The sequence below is a fragment of the Quercus suber genome, unplaced genomic scaffold, assembly GCF_002906115.3.
Source record: "Quercus suber isolate HL8 unplaced genomic scaffold, Cork oak 2.0 scaffold_47, whole genome shotgun sequence".
In the NCBI taxonomy this organism is placed as follows: domain Eukaryota; kingdom Viridiplantae; phylum Streptophyta; class Magnoliopsida; order Fagales; family Fagaceae; genus Quercus; species Quercus suber.
Window position 1 is genome coordinate 1,593,521 of NW_027069512.1, and position 18,745 is coordinate 1,612,265.

At 34.8% G+C, this 18,745-nt stretch overlaps 1 protein-coding gene and 1 non-coding gene across 2 annotated transcripts; both read left to right on the top strand.

Annotated features, from left to right (window-relative positions):
- The first annotated feature begins 820 nt into the window (after positions 1 to 820).
- LOC112025226 (alkane hydroxylase MAH1) lies at positions 821 to 2,786 on the top strand. The gene has a single exon (XM_024057889.2). The coding sequence runs from the start codon at positions 1,050 to 1,052 to the stop codon at positions 2,616 to 2,618; it is 1,569 nt and encodes a 522-aa protein (XP_023913657.1). The 5' UTR covers positions 821 to 1,049; the 3' UTR covers positions 2,619 to 2,786.
- A 13,984-nt stretch (positions 2,787 to 16,770) lies between these two features.
- Positions 16,771 to 18,267, top strand: LOC112025222 (uncharacterized). The gene is made up of 2 exons (XR_010628276.1): positions 16,771 to 16,857; positions 17,937 to 18,267. It is a non-coding gene; the product is annotated as an uncharacterized LOC112025222 (transcript).
- Positions 18,268 to 18,745: the final 478 nt, after the last annotated feature.

The following is an 18,745-nucleotide window of genomic DNA, read 5'->3' on the forward strand; positions in this document are numbered from 1 at the left end:
TGAAGAACTTTGCAGCCAACCTTTCTTCCTTAAGTTGGTGTTCGGAAGTCGCATACTGGGATCCGCGCATTGATTAGTCACGTACTTGGGAGCCATGCATCAAAGGTGGGAACCGTCGCTACAGATCAAGTCCAATTGAGTATTGGGGTAAGGATTCAACTGTAGGTTGGTAAGGTACTTGAGATTCCTTTACTTGTAACCGCTTGGTTTGTTAATAGTGAAGTTTCAGGAGTGGTGACCTGAAAATCACTCGGTGGAGTTTTTGCCGCGAGGTTTTTCTCCATTCGTAAACAAATCACCGTGTTATTTATTTTCCGCTGCATATTTAGTTATTTAGTGATTTGTTTATGCTTCCACGCAATTACATGATAAATTGATTAATTAATAACTTGGCTAATTAATTAATTGGTTTAATCACAAGGGGTCATTCAGATTGTGGCCTATCAAAATGAAATACGAGGCCAACAAAACAGAGGAAGTGCATTTTTTGGCAATATAAGTAAGGATTTCCTTCTTAAGGACATTGAATTCTGGTGTGAATTGTTGCACTTTATTGCTGCTTTGTCTCTTCGCTAGCACATTGTTATTAAACGACGCAAGACTTTGACTAAGCTGGCCGATCTTCTTCTTCTTCTATTTATTTTTTAATATCTGAAAATGTATTTTGTATTTCATTGCAAGAAAACGTGTTTGAAAAAATATTGCTTATGTCTAGACGCTGCCACAAGGTTACGGCATTCTTTGTTTATTTGGTTTTTAAAATGAACATAATGAAAAGTGGGTTGGAATATGGCATGTATATGATGTCAATCCTATTATTCAATTAGGGTAAGGTATTAGAGAGCTCTCAAGCTTACTAATTAAAAAAAACCGACCAGGCCTCTATATAATTAAAATAACTATTTCTGAGGAACGTGTTAATGGAAGTTTATCTTTGCTTGTAAAAGTGAGAGTTTTGTATAACAGGTATGTTATTTTTCAAGTCCTAAAAAGCTCTATAAAAGCCAACCTTCGATCCAAACATAGATACAGTCATACAACTCGATCCAATGGCTATTTTTTATTACATTGAGATATTTCTGCCATCTCTTTGCTTTCTCTTTCTTTTCCATTGGAGTTGGAAGAGAGTATCAGCCATCACAAACTGGCCTATTGTTGGAATGTTGCCGGGGCTTCTTTGCAAGGCACCAAATATCCATGAGTATGCAACCCAAGTTCTAAAACAAAGTGGTGGCACATTTGAGTTCAAAGGACCATGGTTTGCAAACATGGATTTTTTGGTGACTTGTGATCCCATGAACGTGCGCTACATATCAAGTAAAAACTTCGCCAACTACCCAAAGGGGCCCGAATATAAAAAGCTTTTTGAGCCTTTTGGAGATGGGGTTCTCACTTCTGATTCAGATTCATGGAAATCATTCAGGAAATTGATTCAGTCGCTGATTAAACACAGGAAGTTCCAACTATTTCAAGAGAGATCTATGCGGCACAAAGTATCACAAGGCCTCTTCCCTGTTCTTGAGCATGTGTCAAGACTAGGAACTGAGGTGGACTTGCAAGATGTTTTTCAGAGGTTTACCTTTGATAATACATGCTTGCTGGTTCTAGGCTTTGATCCAAACTGCCTTTCTGTTGATTTACCAGAACTCGCTTATAGAATGGCATTCGATGAAGTTGAGGAGGCTGTGTTTTACCGGCATATAGTGCCGGAAATCATTTGGAAGATACAGAAATGGCTTGATATAGGAGAAGAGAAAAAGCTAAGCAGAGCCATGGAGATAATAGATCGTTTCTTGTACCAGTGCATATCATTGAAGCAAGAAGAATTTCGCACGCAGAGAACCCAAATAGAGCAAGCTGACCAGAAGAAGGATGAAGACTTTGACTTATTAACAGCTTGCATGGCACAAAAAGAAGAAGCAGAAATGGAAATGGAAGGAAATGAAAAGATGGATGCTTATTTAAAATCTGACAGATATCTGAGAGACATTGCATTCAATTTCATAGCAGCTGGGAAAGACACTGTGAACGCAGCTCTCACATGGCTTTTCTGGCTTATCATCACACACCCTTTGGTTGAAAAAAGAATTCTAGAAGAGATCAAAGTGAATTTTCAAGCCAGAGAAGATGGAAATTGGAGATTTTTCGAGGTAGAAGAGCTAGGTAAACTAGTTTATCTCCATGCAGCGATTTGTGAGGCCCTTCGGTTGTACCCGTCAGTACCTTTCAATCATAGAGTTTCTATTCAACCAGACACTCTTCCAAGCGGCCACCATATTGATGCAAATACGAAGGTAATGGTGTCTCTGTATTCAATGGGAAGTATGGAAGAGGTATGGGGCCATGATTGCTTAGAGTTCAAGCCTGAGAGATGGATCAGTGAACAAGGAGGAATCATTCATGTACCATCTCACAAGTTTATTGCGTTTAATACAGGACCTAGGAGTTGCTTGGGCCAAGACTTGACTTTCTTTCAAATGAAGACAATTGTGGCAGCCATACTTTGGAATTATCATGTTCAAGTGGTTGAAGGTTATCCTATTTCTCCATGTCTTTCTGTTATGCTGCACATGAAACATGGTTTGAAGGTTAGGGTTTCCAAGAGAAGTGGTGTTTGAGGAGAAGTACTATTTAGTAGGTAGGTTATTAGTAATAATAACAATAAAGCATTGCTCTCTTTTGAGTAGTTCTAAACTTTCTAATGTATATTTGTATGACATGCACATCAACAATATAGTTGAATGATGCATGATTAGTTCTACATAAGTGATACTTATCTTATAAGACTTTATATCTCTTAGACTATTAGTAATAAGAAAGAGAGAGAAAGAAAGGAATTTAAAAAAAAAAAAAAAATAGTAGCAATTTGCTATAGTAACTCCTTCTAATAGTAGATTACTGTAGTAAGTTGCTAAATTTTTTTAGCTTTGGCAGCACTAATAAAGGAAGTTTTGGGTCTTTGACGCTATTTCAACACATCCAATTTGAATGCTCTAACAAGGTACTTCTTGTGGCGGTTTCTTGATTGTTGCCAAAAAATCCACCCACAATAATTTTTTTTTTTAGGTAAGAAGTGTCTTCAAATGTTGTTTATAGCTAATTGTGTGTGTGTGTGTGTTTTTTTTTTTTTTTAATTATAAAATTTTCCCACTCTTTGTTTGAATTCTTAAGCACTTTTTGAACAACAAATCATATTATAAATTTCAATATCATAACAAAATCCATACAAAAAGCGTTCATCCCACTTAGGCAAGATCTTAACACTATATATATATATAGGCAAAAATAGTCAAATACTACATTTTGATAAAATTTATAGCAAACTAGCACTGTAAGGTAAATATTTAGCATTCTACCACCTTTTTAGCACTCGAGTTTCATAAAATCGAGTTCTAAATAGTACTCGAGCTCTTAGGTGAGTTGCCAGCGTGTCACCGCTGATTTTGAATTTGAGAAATTAAAAAAACAATGCAGTACTCGATATTGCGGATATCGAGTACTTCTTTATAGTACCCAAGCTTAACAAAGTTGAGTAATTTGTTGTTTTTTTTTTTTCCGACTTTTTGTTTCGTACAAAACTTTTACTTATTTCATCTTCAACTGCTTGTGATCGTTATGTCCACCAAACTAAGTACAGTCTCTGGACTTGAAAAAATTCATATGCAAGTAACTGGAGTTGCAATTAGCTAAGCACAAAATAGTCTAGCAGTAACTATTCACTAAAAGTGCCCATGAGATGTTAGGAAGTCAGTGAGATGCAAAATGGGACTTACCTTGGATAACACCTAAACAAAGGACTGGATGGCAGAGGTCTCATTAAGTATACTGTTGTAAAGGTGTGACACAAAAAAAAATGACAAGAGTTGGTAATTTGATATGATTCTAAACGAAAAAAAAATGATGAGAGTTGATAATTTTATTTGATGTTCATAATCAGAGATCACCAAAGACACATATGGATATGACTTTTCAATTCATCACCGTTAGAAGCCATGACATGACTGCAATTTGTCCTCACTTTCTCTCGGACTTCACTTCTTGCTCACTGGCCGAATGGCCTCCCCTTTTATTTCTTCATCTTTTCCTTCTTTTCTTCCTTTCACACTCTTGACATCAAATCACAATAAATGCAACTCACTTGGCTTGACTTTACTTTAGCCACTTTCTTTGTCCTTCAGCTCTCCCTTAGGCAGAATAGCCTTAATGCATCAACCCCTTTCTTTTCTTCTTTTTCTCCTCAGCGTGTCCAACACACCTCAATCACTACCCAAGAAGAAAATCGGCTGACTTTTGTGGCTTGTCCAACCACCTCTTTAATGAGGTGTTTTATCAAGTGTGGGCCGGAGCCATGGTGTTGTGATGCACCCAATATGGTGGACACAACGATCACAAGCAATTGAAGATGAAATAAGTAAAAGTTTTGTAAGAAAAAAAGAAAAACAAGGTACTTGACTTTGTTAAGCTCGAGTACTATAAAGAAGTACTTGATTTTCGAAATATCGAGTACGACATTATTTTTTTAATTTCTCAATTTCCATGTCAACAGTGACACATTGGCGATGCACCTGGAAACTCGAGTTCACTGAAATTGACTACTATTTAGAACTTAATTTTGTGAAACTCGAGTACTAAAAAAGAGGTAGATTACTAAATATTTCCGAATCAATCCTAGCTTGCCACAACTTTTGCCAAAACATGTTATTTAGCTATTTTCACCTATATATATATATATATATAATCTCATTTAAGTGTTTTAATCTATTTTTGAAACCTTATTTTGTTAAAATACCAACTGCTTTTACTATATTGCTTTTATTTTAAGCTATACTGCTTTTATTTTAATCTATACTTTTAATATTGTGCACTTCCATTACCCTTATGGTATTAGAGCCATCTTTTTCTAACTAGTAATAGTGGTATTGTGTTCATTGCACTCTGTCTGTGTCTACCAAAAAGTTTGACACACGTGTACGTATATCATTTGGTTGAAAATTTAGACTCGCCCTCCGTTTTCTTTTATTTCATTTTTAAGGACTTTGTTAACAAGTGCCGGCCAGCACCTATTAATGAACCAGCCTTCAAGTCCCACCTGCATAGGAAATTGGCAAAGTTTTACTTTTCAGCTGTGGTTAATGTTAGACGTGTACTTTGGTTTCTCCAATAATTATAGGATAAAAATGCCCCTTTAACACACCTTTAATACAATGGTGTTAGAAGATTCAAATCTGATGTTAGAATGAGATCAGTGATGGTCAAATGGAGGTCCTTGTCCATACCCAGATGTTGCTTTGATTTTCTCTATATGCCATTTCTATGCATTTTGTGGTTATTGAGTTGGGATAAATTTGGGAGTTCATAATAAGGCTGAGGGTAATTTAGAGATAAAGATCACGTTTTTTTCAATTTCGAGTTTAAGGGCATTTGGACAGGTAGCAAAATGATTTGATTTTCTCCATCTAAACTGACACACATTTAATACATATCCAGCTTTTTCCATATCCCTAAAAAAACTTGAATAATTTATTTTAAATTTTATCACATTAACAGGTGTTGTACAGCACCCGTGACTTTGTTAACAAGTGCCGGCCAGCACTTATTAATGAACCAACCTCCGGGTCCCAACTGCGGAAATCAAGTACTTCTTTATAGTACTCGAGTTTAAAAAAGTCGAGTACTTTTTTTTTTTTCCAACTTCTTGTTTCATACAAAACCTTTACTTATTTCATCTTCAACTACTTGTGATTCTTGTGTCCACCAAACTAAGTACAATGTTTGGACTTGAAAAGGTTCATATGCAAGTAACTGGAGTTGCAATTAGCTAAGCACAAAGTAGTCTAGCGGTAACTATTCACTAAAGGTGCCCATAAGATGATAGGAAGTCAGTAAGATGCAAAATGGCCTTACCCTAGATAACACCTAAACAAAGGACTGGATGGCAAAGGTCTCATTGAGTATACTGTTGTAAAAGTGCTGCACAAAAAAATGATAAGAGTTGGTAATTTGATATGATTCTAAACTAAAAAATTGATAAAAGTTGGTAATTTTATCTGATGTTCATAATCAAAGATCACCAAAGACACATATGGATATGACTTTTCAATTCATCATCGTTAGAAGCCATGACATAACTGCAATTTGTCCTTACTTTCCCTGGGACTTCACTTCTTGCTCACTAGCCGAATGGCCTCCCCTTCTATTTCTTTATCATTTCCTTCTTTTCTTCCTTTCACACTCTTGACATCAAATCACAGTAAATGCAACTCACTTGCCTTGACTTTGCTTTAGCCACTTTCTTTTTCCTTCAGCTTTCCCTTAGGCCGAATAGCCTTAATGAATCAGCCCCTTTCTTTTCCTCCTTTTCTCCTCAGCGTCTCCAACACACCTAAGTCACTGTCCAAGAAGAAACTAGGCTGACTTTTGTGGCTTGTCCGACTGTCTCTTTAATGAGGTGTTTTATCAAGTGTGGGCTAGACCCACGGTACTCTGATGCACCCAACATGGTGGACACAATGATCACAAACAGTTGAAGATGAAATATGTAAAAGTTTTGTACCAAAAAAAAAAAAAACAAAAAAAAACAAGGTACTCGACTTTTTTAAGCTCGAGTAGTATAAAGAAGTACTCGATTTTCGCAATATCGAGTACAACATTGTTTTTTTAATTTCTCTAATTCCATATCAACAGTGACACGCTAGCAATGCACCTAGAAACTCGAGTTCACTCAACTCGAGTACTATTTAAAAGTTGATTTTGTGAAACTCAAGTACTAAAAAAGTGGTAGATTGCTAAATATTTCCGAATCAGTGCTAGTTTGCCACAAATTTTGCCAAAACATGGTATTTAGCTATTTTCTCCTATATATATATATATATATATAAAATCTCCTTTAAGTGTTTTAATCCATTTTTGAAACCTTATTTTGTTAAAATACCAGCTGCTTTTACTATATTGCTTTTATTTTAAGCTATACTGCTTTTATTTTAATCTATACTTTTAATATTGTGCACTTCCACTACCCTTATGGTATTAGAGCCATCTTTTTCTAACTAGTAATAGTGGTATTGTGTTCATTGTACTCTGTCTGTGTCTACCCAAAAGTTTGACACACTGGTACGTATAACATTTGGTTGAAAATTTAGACTCGCCCTCCGTTTTCTATGATTTCATTTTTAAGGACTTTGTTAATAGGTGCCGGCTAGCACCTGTTACGGAACCAGCCTCCGGGTCCCACCAGCATAGGAAATTGGAAAAGTTTTACTTTTTCAACTGTGGTTGATGTTAGACGTGTACTTTAGTTTCTCCAATAATTATAGGACAAAAATGCCCCTTTAACATACCTTTAACACAATGGTGTTAGAAGATTCAAATCTGATGTTAGAATGAGATCAGTGATGGTCAGATGGAGGTCCTTGTCCATACCCAGATGTTGCTATGATTTTCTCTATATGCCATTTCTGTGTATTTTATGGTTATTGAGTTGGGATAAATTTGGGAGTTCATAATAAGGCTGAGGGTAACTTAGAGATAAAGAACACGTTTTTTCAATTTTGGGTTCAAGGGCATTTGGTCCGATTGCAAAATAATTTGACTTTCTCCATCTAAACTGACACACATTTAATGCATATCCAAATTTTTCCATATCCCTAAAAAAACTTGAATAGTTTATTTTAAATTTTATCACATTAATGGGTGTTGTACAGCACCCGTGACTTTATTAACAGGTGCTAGCCAGCACTTGTTAATGAACCAGCCTCCGAGTCCCACCTACGGAAATCGAGTACTTCTTTATAGTACTTGAGCTTAACAAAGTCGAGTACTTTGTTGTTTTTTTTTTTTTCCAACTTTTTGTTTTGTACAAAACTTTTACTTATTTCATCTTCAACTGCTTGTGATCTTTGTGTCCACCAAACTAAGTACAATGTCTAGACTTGAAATGGTTCATATGCAAGTAACTGGAGTTGCAGTTAGCTAAGCACAAAGTAGTCTGGCAGTAACTAGTCACTAAAGGTGCCCATGAGATATTAGGAAGTCAGTAAGATGCAAAATGGCCCTTACCCTGGATAACACCTAAACAAAGGACCGGATGGCAGAGGTCTCATTGAGTACACTGTTGTAAAAGTGCTGCACAAAAAAATGATAAGAGTTGGTAATTTGATATGATTCTAAACTAAAAAAATAATAAGAGTTGGTAATTTTATTTGATGTTCATAATCAGAGATCACCAAAGACACATATGGATATGACTTTTCAATTCATCATTGTTAGAAGCAATGACATAACTGCAATTTTTCCTCACTTTCTCTGGGACTTCACTTCATGCTCACTGGTTGAATGGTCTCCCCTTTTATTTCTTCATCTTTTCCTTCTTTTCTTCCTTTCACACTCTTGACATCAAATCACAGTAACTGCAACTCACTTGCCTTGACTTTGCTTTTGCCACTTTCTTTTTCCTTCAGCTCTCCCCTAGGCCGAATAGCCTTAATGCATCAACCCCTTTCTTTTCTTCTTTCTCTCCTCAGCATGTCCAACACACCTCAGTCACTGCCCAAGAAGAAAATAGGCTGACTTTTGTGTCTTTTCCAACTACCTCTTTAATGAGGTGTTTTATCAAGTGTGGGTCGGAACCACAGTGCTGTGATGCACCCAACATGATGGACACAACAATCACAAACAGTTGAAGATGAAATAAGCAAAAGTTTTGTACGAAAAAAAGAAAAGAAAAGAAAAACAAGATACTCGACTTTGTTAAGTTCGAGTACTATAAAGAAGTACTCGATTTCCACAATATCGAGTACGACATTGTTTTTTTTAATTTCTCAAATTCCAGATCAACAGTAACACGCTGGCGATGCTCCTAGAAACTTGAATTCACCAAACTCGATTACTATTTAGAACTCGATTTTGTGAAACTCGAGTACTAAAAAAGTGGTAAATTGCTAAACATTTCCGAATCAATGTTAGTTTGCCACAAATTTTGCCAAAACGTGGTATTTAGCTATTTTCACCTATATATATATATAGATAATTTCCTTTAAGTGTTTTAATCTATTTTTGAAACCTTATTTTGTTAAAATACCAACTGCTTTTACTATATTGCTTTTATTATAAGCTATACTGCTTTTATTTTAATCTATACTTTTAATATTGTGCACTTTCACTACCCTTGTGGTACTAGAGCCATCTTTTTCTAACTGGTAATAGTGGTATTATGTTCATTGTACTCTATCTGTGTCTACCCAAAAGTTTGACACTTTGGTATGTATATCATTTGGTTGAAAATTTAGACTTGCCCTCCATTTTCTATGATTTCATTTTAAAATACTTTGTTAACAGGTGTCGGCCAACACCTGTTAATGATCTAGCCTCCAAGTCCCACCTGTATAGGAAATTGGCAAAGTTTTACTTTTCAGCTATGGTTGATGTTAGACGTTAGACGTGTACTTTGGTTTCTCCAATAATTATTGGACAAAAATGCCCCTTTAACACACCTTTAACACAATGGTGTTAGAAGATTCAAATCTGATGTTAGAATGAGATCAGTGATGGTCAGATGGAGGTCCTTGTCCATACCCAGATGTTGCTATGATTTTCTCTATATGCCATTTCTGTGTATTTTGTGGTTATTGAGTTGGGATAAATTTGGGAGTTCATAATAAGGCTGAGGGTAATTTAGAGATAAAGAACACGTTTTTTCAATTTTGGGTTCAAGGGCATTTGGTCAGGTTGCAAAATAATTTGGCTTTCTCCATCTAAACTGACACACATTTAATGCATATCCAACTTTTTCCATATCCCTAAAAAAACTTGAATAGTTTATTTTAAATTTTATCACATTAACGGGTGTTGTACAGCACCCGTGACTTTATTAACAGGTGTTAGCCAGCACTTGTTAATGAACCAGCCTCCAAGTCCCACCTACGGAAATCGAGTACTTCTTTATAGTGCTCGAGCTTAACAAAGTTGAGTACTTTGTTGTTGTTTTTTTTTTTTTTTTTCCAACTTTTTGTTTCGTACAAAACTTTTACTTATTTCATCTTCAACTGCTTGTGATCTTTGTGTCCACTAAACTAAGTACAATGTCTGGACTTGAAAAGGTTCATATGCAAGTAACTGGAGTTGCAATTAGCTAAGCACAAAGTAGTCTGACAATAAATAGTCACTAAAGGTGCCCATGAGATGTTAGGAAGTCAGTAAGATGCAAAATGGCCCTTACCCTGGATAACACCTAAACAAAGGACCGGATGGCAGAGGTCTCATTGAGTATACTGTTGTAAAAGTGCTGCACAAAAAAATGATAAGAGTTGGTAATTTTATCTGATGTTCATAATCAGAGATCACCAAAGACACATATGGATATGACTTTTCAATTCATCACTGTTAGAAGCCATGGCATAACTGCAATTTGTCCTCACTTTCTCTGGGACTTCACTTCTTGCTCACTAGCTGAATGGCCTCCCCTTTTATTTCTTCATCTTTTCGTTCTTTTCTTCCTTTCACACTCTTGACATCAAATCACAGTAAATGCAACTCACTTGTCTTGACTCTGCTTTGGCCACTTTCTTTTTCCTTCAACTCTCCCTTAGGCCGAATAGCCTTAATCCATCAACCCCTTTCTTTTCTTCTTTTTCTCCTCAACATGTCCAACACACCTCAGTCACTGCCCAAGAAGAAAGTAGGCTGACTTTTGTGGCTTGTCCAACTGCCTCTTTAATGAGGTGTTTTATCAAGTGTGGGCCGAAACCACGGTGCTGTGATGCACCCAACATAGTGGACATAACAATCACAAGCAGTTGAAGATGAAATAAGCAAAAGTTTTGTATGAAAAAAAGAAAAAAGAAAAGAAAAATAAGATACTCGACTTTGTTAAGTTCGAGTACTATAAAAAAGTACTTGATTTCCGCAATATCGAGTACGACATTGTTTTTTTAATTTCTCAAATTCCAGATCAACAGTGACACACTGGTGACGCTCCTAGAAACTCGAGTTCACTGAACTCGAGTACTATTTAGAACTCGATTTTGTGAAACTCACGTACTGAAAAAGTGGTAAATTGCTAAATATTTCCGAATCAATGTTAGTTTGTCACAAATTTTGCCAAAACGTGGTATTTAGCTATTTTCACCTATATATATATATAGATAATTTCCTTTAAGTGTTTTAATCTATTTTTGAAACCTTATTTTGTTAAAATACCAACTGCTTTTACTATATTGCTTTTATTTTAAGCTATACTGCTTTTATTTTAATCTATACTTTTAATATTGTGCACTTCCACTACCCTTATGGTACTAGAGCCATCTTTTTCTAACTAGTAATAGTGGTATTATGTTCATTGTACTCTATCTGTGTCTACCCAAAAGTTTGACACACTAGTACGTATATCATTTGGTTGAAAATTTAGACTTGCCCTCCGTTTTCTATGATTTCTTTTTAAAATACTTTGTTAACAGGTGCCGATCAACACCTGTTATTGATCTAGCCTCCAGGTCCCACCTGCATAGGAAATTGGCAAAGTTTTACTTTTCAGCTGTTGTTGATGTTAGACGTTAGACGTGTACTTTGGTTTCTCCAATAATTATTGGTCAAAAATTCCCCTTTAACACACCTTTAACACAATGGTGTCAGAATATTCAAATCTGATGTTAGAATGAGATCAGTGATGGTCAGATGGAGGTCCTTGTCCATACCCAGATGTTGCTATGATTTTCTCTGTATGCCATTTCTGTGTATTTTGTGGTTATTGAGTGGAGATAAATTTGGGAGTTCATAATAAGGCTGAGGGTAATTTAGAGATAAAGAACACGTTTTTTCAATTTTGGGTTCAAGGGCATTTGGTCAGGTTGCAAAATGATTTGACTTTCTCCATCTAAACGGACCCGCATTTAATACATATCCAGCTTTTTCCATATCCCTAAAAAACCGTGAATAGTTTATTTTAAATTTGTTTCTAAAAAAAAAAGTTCATTTTAAATTTTATCACATTAACGGGAGCTGTACAACACCCGTTAACAGGAGATGGTATATGCTGTTTCCGGTGCATGCATCCTCCCTCTCATATGAAGATGGACTCTACACTTGTGCGGTTCACCCTTGTGTGAAAGGGAAGATAAATGCATTAGAAACACCGTGTATTTTCTCCATTAACAGCAGCCTTCATTTAAAGAGCAAATAAAGATAGAATGATAGATTGGCTCGAGTCAAAATTTCAACAATCTGGTGTCATTCAATATGTTTCATGTTTCAACGGGTTCCTATATCATTTAGTGATAAATGTTGAATATACCTTATTCAACGTATTTATTTTGAATTTACCAGGTGGCACACAAAATGGCTAGATACGCAATGCAAGTTTAATAGTTTTAGTTGGAGCATTTAAAGAGATGCCAGCATTTGTTGAAATCCACATTCTCTAGGATATGCATTCAAATCTTAATGAAAATGCTAACTCATATATATATATATATATATATTTTTTTTTAAATGAGATTATTATTTTTTACTTTTACCCTTTGTTATGGACATATGTTATTATATTTTTATTGAACTATATTATTTGAATGTAAGTTGAAGACTTGAAGTGTATGCACTACTTTTGGGATGTAAAAAAAAATATTTCTAAATGGATGTTATATTTAATATTATGCAAGTTAAAATGGGTTGTGTTATATTCGTGTCAACCCAATACGACCCATTTATTAAGCGTATCAAGTGGGTTGGATTAGGTCAACCCGTCTTATTAACAGGTCGGGTTAGAGTTGAAAGATCATGACACGATTATTAAATAAGTCGGGTTTGGGTTGACCCATTTAGTCGAATACCTCTACTTCGACACGACACAAATCTGACACGCTAACTTGAATTGATACCCTTATATACAACTTAATTTTATATTCATATAAACATATGTCTGATGTCTCCCACATCCATTTGGATGGCGTTAAGGAATCCATATGAACGGTAAATAGCGAATGTTTTCTTTTGTTCCAAAGGTAAATAGCAAATATTTATATATAAACACAACCACATGGTATTCTTAAATCTTAAGGCATTGAGCCAAAGCCACAAACTTGGCCATCTAATACCAATAGACTTTTATATATACTAGATCTCACTTGCAGACTTGCAGTGGGTCTAACACTTCATTATTCATTAAAAAAAATGTCATCTTATAGAAAAAAAAAAAAAAAAACTCTACTCCCAAAGGATTCCTCCATAATAACCTGGCATGTGTAGGTTGAAGGATTGCATATACCCCCTGGGAACAATCAGATCGAATATCAGATACTAGAACAATCTAGATATCCTCATTTATCAAAAAAAAAAAAAAAAGACTCATTAAACTACATCATGATTACTTAGAGCAAAGAAAACATTAAAATAAATAGGCAAAAATGCAAAACTAACTTTCTAACTTTTAGTCCTTTTCATTTCAGTCCTCTAACTTTCAGTTTTGTTAATTCATTCCTCTAACTTTCAATTTTTGTCAATGCAGGATTTCGTTAAACTCCAGTTATGGGCTGCCATTAGTATCATTGAAATGACGCTGTTTTTTTTTTGGGAATTAAAGAAAAAAAAATCTGTAAAAAAATTAAAATTAAAATTTTAAAAAAAAAAAATTAAGGGGATGATGATGTCATTCCCCTTTCCCTAAAATCAAAACAAAGATCATACTCACCACGTTTTCTGACACCGACAACGTTTTCCGGTCACTAGAGCAGCAATTGGTGATCCGTCGACTCCAAATTCTCGAGGCGCAGAGATCCACCGTTGCTGTGGATGCTGAGTTCGACACTCCAGTCAAATCGAAGAATGAGTACGATAGCAGCGATGAGGAGAACAAGCACATGGTGGAGAATGGGAAGGCTGAGGAGGCCAAGAAAGTGAAGTTGAAGAAGCCAAAGGTTTCAATCTCTGATGCAGCCGCAAAGATCGACGCTGATGATCTCTCAACTTTTCTCATCAATATATCAGTGCGTATGATCTTTGTTTTGATTTCAAGGGAAGGAGAACAACAATGTCGTTCCCCTTAAATGTTTTCTTTTTCTTTTTACATTTTTTTTTCTTTTAATTCCCCCCCANATGTTCATTGTACTCTATCTGTGTCTACCCAAAAGTTTGACACACTAGTACGTATATCATTTGGTTGAAAATTTAGACTTGCCCTCCGTTTTCTATGATTTCTTTTTAAAATACTTTGTTAACAGGTGCCGATCAACACCTGTTATTGATCTAGCCTCCAGGTCCCACCTGCATAGGAAATTGGCAAAGTTTTACTTTTCAGCTGTTGTTGATGTTAGACGTTAGACGTGTACTTTGGTTTCTCCAATAATTATTGGTCAAAAATTCCCCTTTAACACACCTTTAACACAATGGTGTCAGAATATTCAAATCTGATGTTAGAATGAGATCAGTGATGGTCAGATGGAGGTCCTTGTCCATACCCAGATGTTGCTATGATTTTCTCTGTATGCCATTTCTGTGTATTTTGTGGTTATTGAGTGGAGATAAATTTGGGAGTTCATAATAAGGCTGAGGGTAATTTAGAGATAAAGAACACGTTTTTTCAATTTTGGGTTCAAGGGCATTTGGTCAGGTTGCAAAATGATTTGACTTTCTCCATCTAAACGGACCCGCATTTAATACATATCCAGCTTTTTCCATATCCCTAAAAAACCGTGAATAGTTTATTTTAAATTTGTTTCTAAAAAAAAAAGTTCATTTTAAATTTTATCACATTAACGGGAGCTGTACAACACCCGTTAACAGGAGATGGTATATGCTGTTTCCGGTGCATGCATCCTCCCTCTCATATGAAGATGGACTCTACACTTGTGCGGTTCACCCTTGTGTGAAAGGGAAGATAAATGCATTAGAAACACCGTGTATTTTCTCCATTAACAGCAGCCTTCATTTAAAGAGCAAATAAAGATAGAATGATAGATTGGCTCGAGTCAAAATTTCAACAATCTGGTGTCATTCAATATGTTTCATGTTTCAACGGGTTCCTATATCATTTAGTGATAAATGTTGAATATACCTTATTCAACGTATTTATTTTGAATTTACCAGGTGGCACACAAAATGGCTAGATACGCAATGCAAGTTTAATAGTTTTAGTTGGAGCATTTAAAGAGATGCCAGCATTTGTTGAAATCCACATTCTCTAGGATATGCATTCAAATCTTAATGAAAATGCTAACTCATATATATATATATATATATATATATATATTTTTTTTAAATGAGATTATTATTTTTTACTTTTACCCTTTGTTATGGACATATGTAAATGATCATGGGGTTATTTGATAAATAAATCAAAACCTTAATTAAGGGAGCAGTGTTGTTTATAAAAATAAGAGGAGGTTTATGACATTTCCCCCCCCCCCCCAAAAAAAAAAAAAAAAAAAAAAAAAAAGGCAAATCCTGCATTGACAAAAATTAAGAGTTAGGGAACTTAATTAGAAAAACTAAAAAATGACTAAAATAAAAAAGACTGAAAGTTAGAGAGTCGATTTTATATTTTTGCCAAATAAATAATATAGAAGCTACAAAAGTAGAAAAAAGTGCCATTGTTACACGTGCTTTGCAGAAAAAAGCACGAGGTTATAACCTTGTGCTTTTGCTGGAACAGTGTTAGATTTTGTAGGGCAATTCCTTTTTCTAGTTACGCTTATCATAAGTTTACCTATAAAACTATTTTTTTTAAAAAATTTAAAGAAACGTTTGGAGTGAATATTTGTGCTATTAAGAAGAAGATGTTGTTATTAACATATTTTGCATATCCCTATCATATAATAGGTGCATTATTTTAAGGCTTCTTGTTGTTTGCTCATCCCATTAAGGAGAAAGTATCTCATAAATCGGTCTCATGAGACCGATGGGTACAGGACATTTTCCACTTTAACCCACATGTCAGTGGGACATAGTTATGGGTCTCATACTCTCATGAGACCGGCGCATATAAGATTTTTCCCACTTTAAGGCATGATGTAATTCTTTTAGATATATTTTGACGGTTTAAATAATAATAATAATAATAATTTATATTAACCTCATTGCACGAGCAACACGTGTTCAAAGACCTTTTTCTTAAATGTCAATATTTTACATTCATTCTAATTTGAAGTTTATGTGATTGTCTAGTGAGATTTATGCATTTATCACTCACGAAAATAGGCAAAAATGGAATTAGGCCTAGCAAAAAAATGCACACACCCACATACTCAATAATGACACTTTTACTTTATTCATACAATGACAAAGTTTAGCTAAAAAATTTGACATGTGTCTTAAAAATGTAAAAAACATTCAATTAATTGTTAGATTTTTAAAATATGTAGTAATTTTTATTTTATTAAGTAAAGTTGTAGCCTTAGGCTACAATCAATTTTGTAACTAAACTTTGTCCTTCATACAATATGGGTAAGTTACCTATAATATTTTACTTTTTTCAAAGGAAAAAATTCAAATGATTCAATTGAAATATGATTTTTTTTAACACTCTTTAATTCATACATTGAAAAGAAAATTGCTACAACATTTAGTACAAACTCAATTATATATGATTTGGAAATTATCAAGAATGCCGAATTCCATTATGAAAGATAATTGAATTACAAGGTATTAAGAAATAATTATTTTGTATTTTTCTATTTGTTGATACATTGTCAATACTAAATGAATGCAAATTTGGATTGTCATGGCTCATGGGATTAAAAAAAGAGGGTTCAATTCAAAAAAAGAAAAGAAAAGAAAAGAAAAGGGGGCTATTTGATTAGGTAAAAGATAATGGGTTGGAGGACAGTGTTATGACAGTCGAGGAAATACGTTCAGGGATTGAATCTCGAGGGACAGGTAAACTTTGATTACGTATAGTGTAGACCAAGTAATTTTGTAAATGATAGCAGAAATTAACTGTTTCATGATTGTATTGCTGTTGCTACTAAGTATTACATAAATTAGGATATTTTTGGGGGAGGGTGAGGGAGATAATTTTGTTTCTTCCATTTTCCTAATTAATTTTTTACATGGAAGAAAATTTAAAGTGACAAAGGAAGATATTTTCCTTCATTTCAGAAGATTAAAAATGAAATCTGATTTTCCTGGGATGAGTTGTTAGATTAGTGTTTTTTTGAGGTCTGCCCTGGGGGCAAGGTCCAACTGTTTACCCATGACCAACTTGCTTTTGCCTCAATGCAAATAGCATGGGCCTTATAAAAGAAAGGTGGGTAAATAGATGGGGTTTTTTCACTGATGCTTGTCCCAAAAACATATTCAAAGTATTAGTGCTCATTCAATTTTTTTTTTCAAAAAAAATAATATCTCCTCTTTCTCTATCTGTTGGTTCTTGTCTTGTTTGACTTCTTTTAATACTCAGTTATGTTACTTGATGCAACGTGGATAGTTGCTACTCAGATGATTTCTTCATTAAATTTGTACCATTGTGCACAGTTTTTCCTCTGGTACTTTCTCAGTTAACTCATACAAATTCTTTTCCTCAAAAAAAAAAAAAAAAAAAAAAAAACTCGTACAAATTCTCTTTTATATTCAATTGCTAGGATTTCCATATGTTTGTGCATCATATTTTACATATTGCATTAAGGTTATGCCTATGTATATTTCACCAAGGGCCAACTGTGGCTCTTCACTGCATTCTTGATAATATCTTTTGCCTGTTATAGTATTTGTAATTTAAGATGAACAAACAATTTAAAACGGTCATTTTGGATGCTCATTGTTGTCATTTCTGTTAAGTGCTGTTTTGCTTCTTGTGAACAACATTGAGTGCTCGAGTCTAATTGCTTCTGGTTTGGTGTGGTTCTTAAAAAATTACTTTTGTTGACTCGTGATTTTGTATTAATTTTGGATGATTTTGGATGAAAGTTTATACACTTGGTGACTAGAATCTCTCTCTTCATCTGTGAATACTTCAGAGCTTCACGGGATTGACCGGACAATACTAATGCGAGCTTTGAGAGTACTTGAACAAAAGGGGAAGCTTGCTATATTCAAGGGAACCTCGGCTGATGATGAAGGCGTGAAATTCTCCATGTAATCCCTTCAGTTTGCTTTCTTTCCACAGAATCATATATAATCAGGCAATGCTGGCTGTTGCTGCTGGTCTGTTATAAATGTTATTGTTGGTCTCATTGAGTTTCTTCGAACCTGTTTTGGGCCTTTGTCAGTTGGTGGAGACTAGCACCTGATGTATTGGTTGCATTAAATTTAACATTGTCAAAGAATAAATTTGCGTCTTCCTTTTTATTAGAAGAGAGCCCCATCACAAACCCTTTTTTCAATGACAGGGAACCTTTCTAACGAACAGTCATTTGGACTCTCCTCTAGCCAGTAAAACCTATGGGCAATTGAGCCTACTACCATAACCAATTACTAGGTAATTCAAGGGCATTCACTTCTGACAGGCTAAGTAGTCTATGCTCATGCCTAGGAGCAAGAGCCCATCGCAAACAAAAAAGCAAGGATGAGAATGGGAGCTTTAGAGTTAAAACACTTGAAAGCATTTCTGCATGTAGTTTGTGTTTGGTGTTAAAACAAAGATGCACCTGTTGTGTCCTCGACTCCTTATGCATATATTATTTCGTGGCTCATTCAGTAACTAGTTAATTCTAGACTTTGTTTTTTTGTTCTTAATTGGTGATTTACGTGTGCATTGGGTTTTAAAATTATGATTCATCCTTATATTCTTGGGAAAGAAGATCATTTGTATTGGAGCTTATTAAGA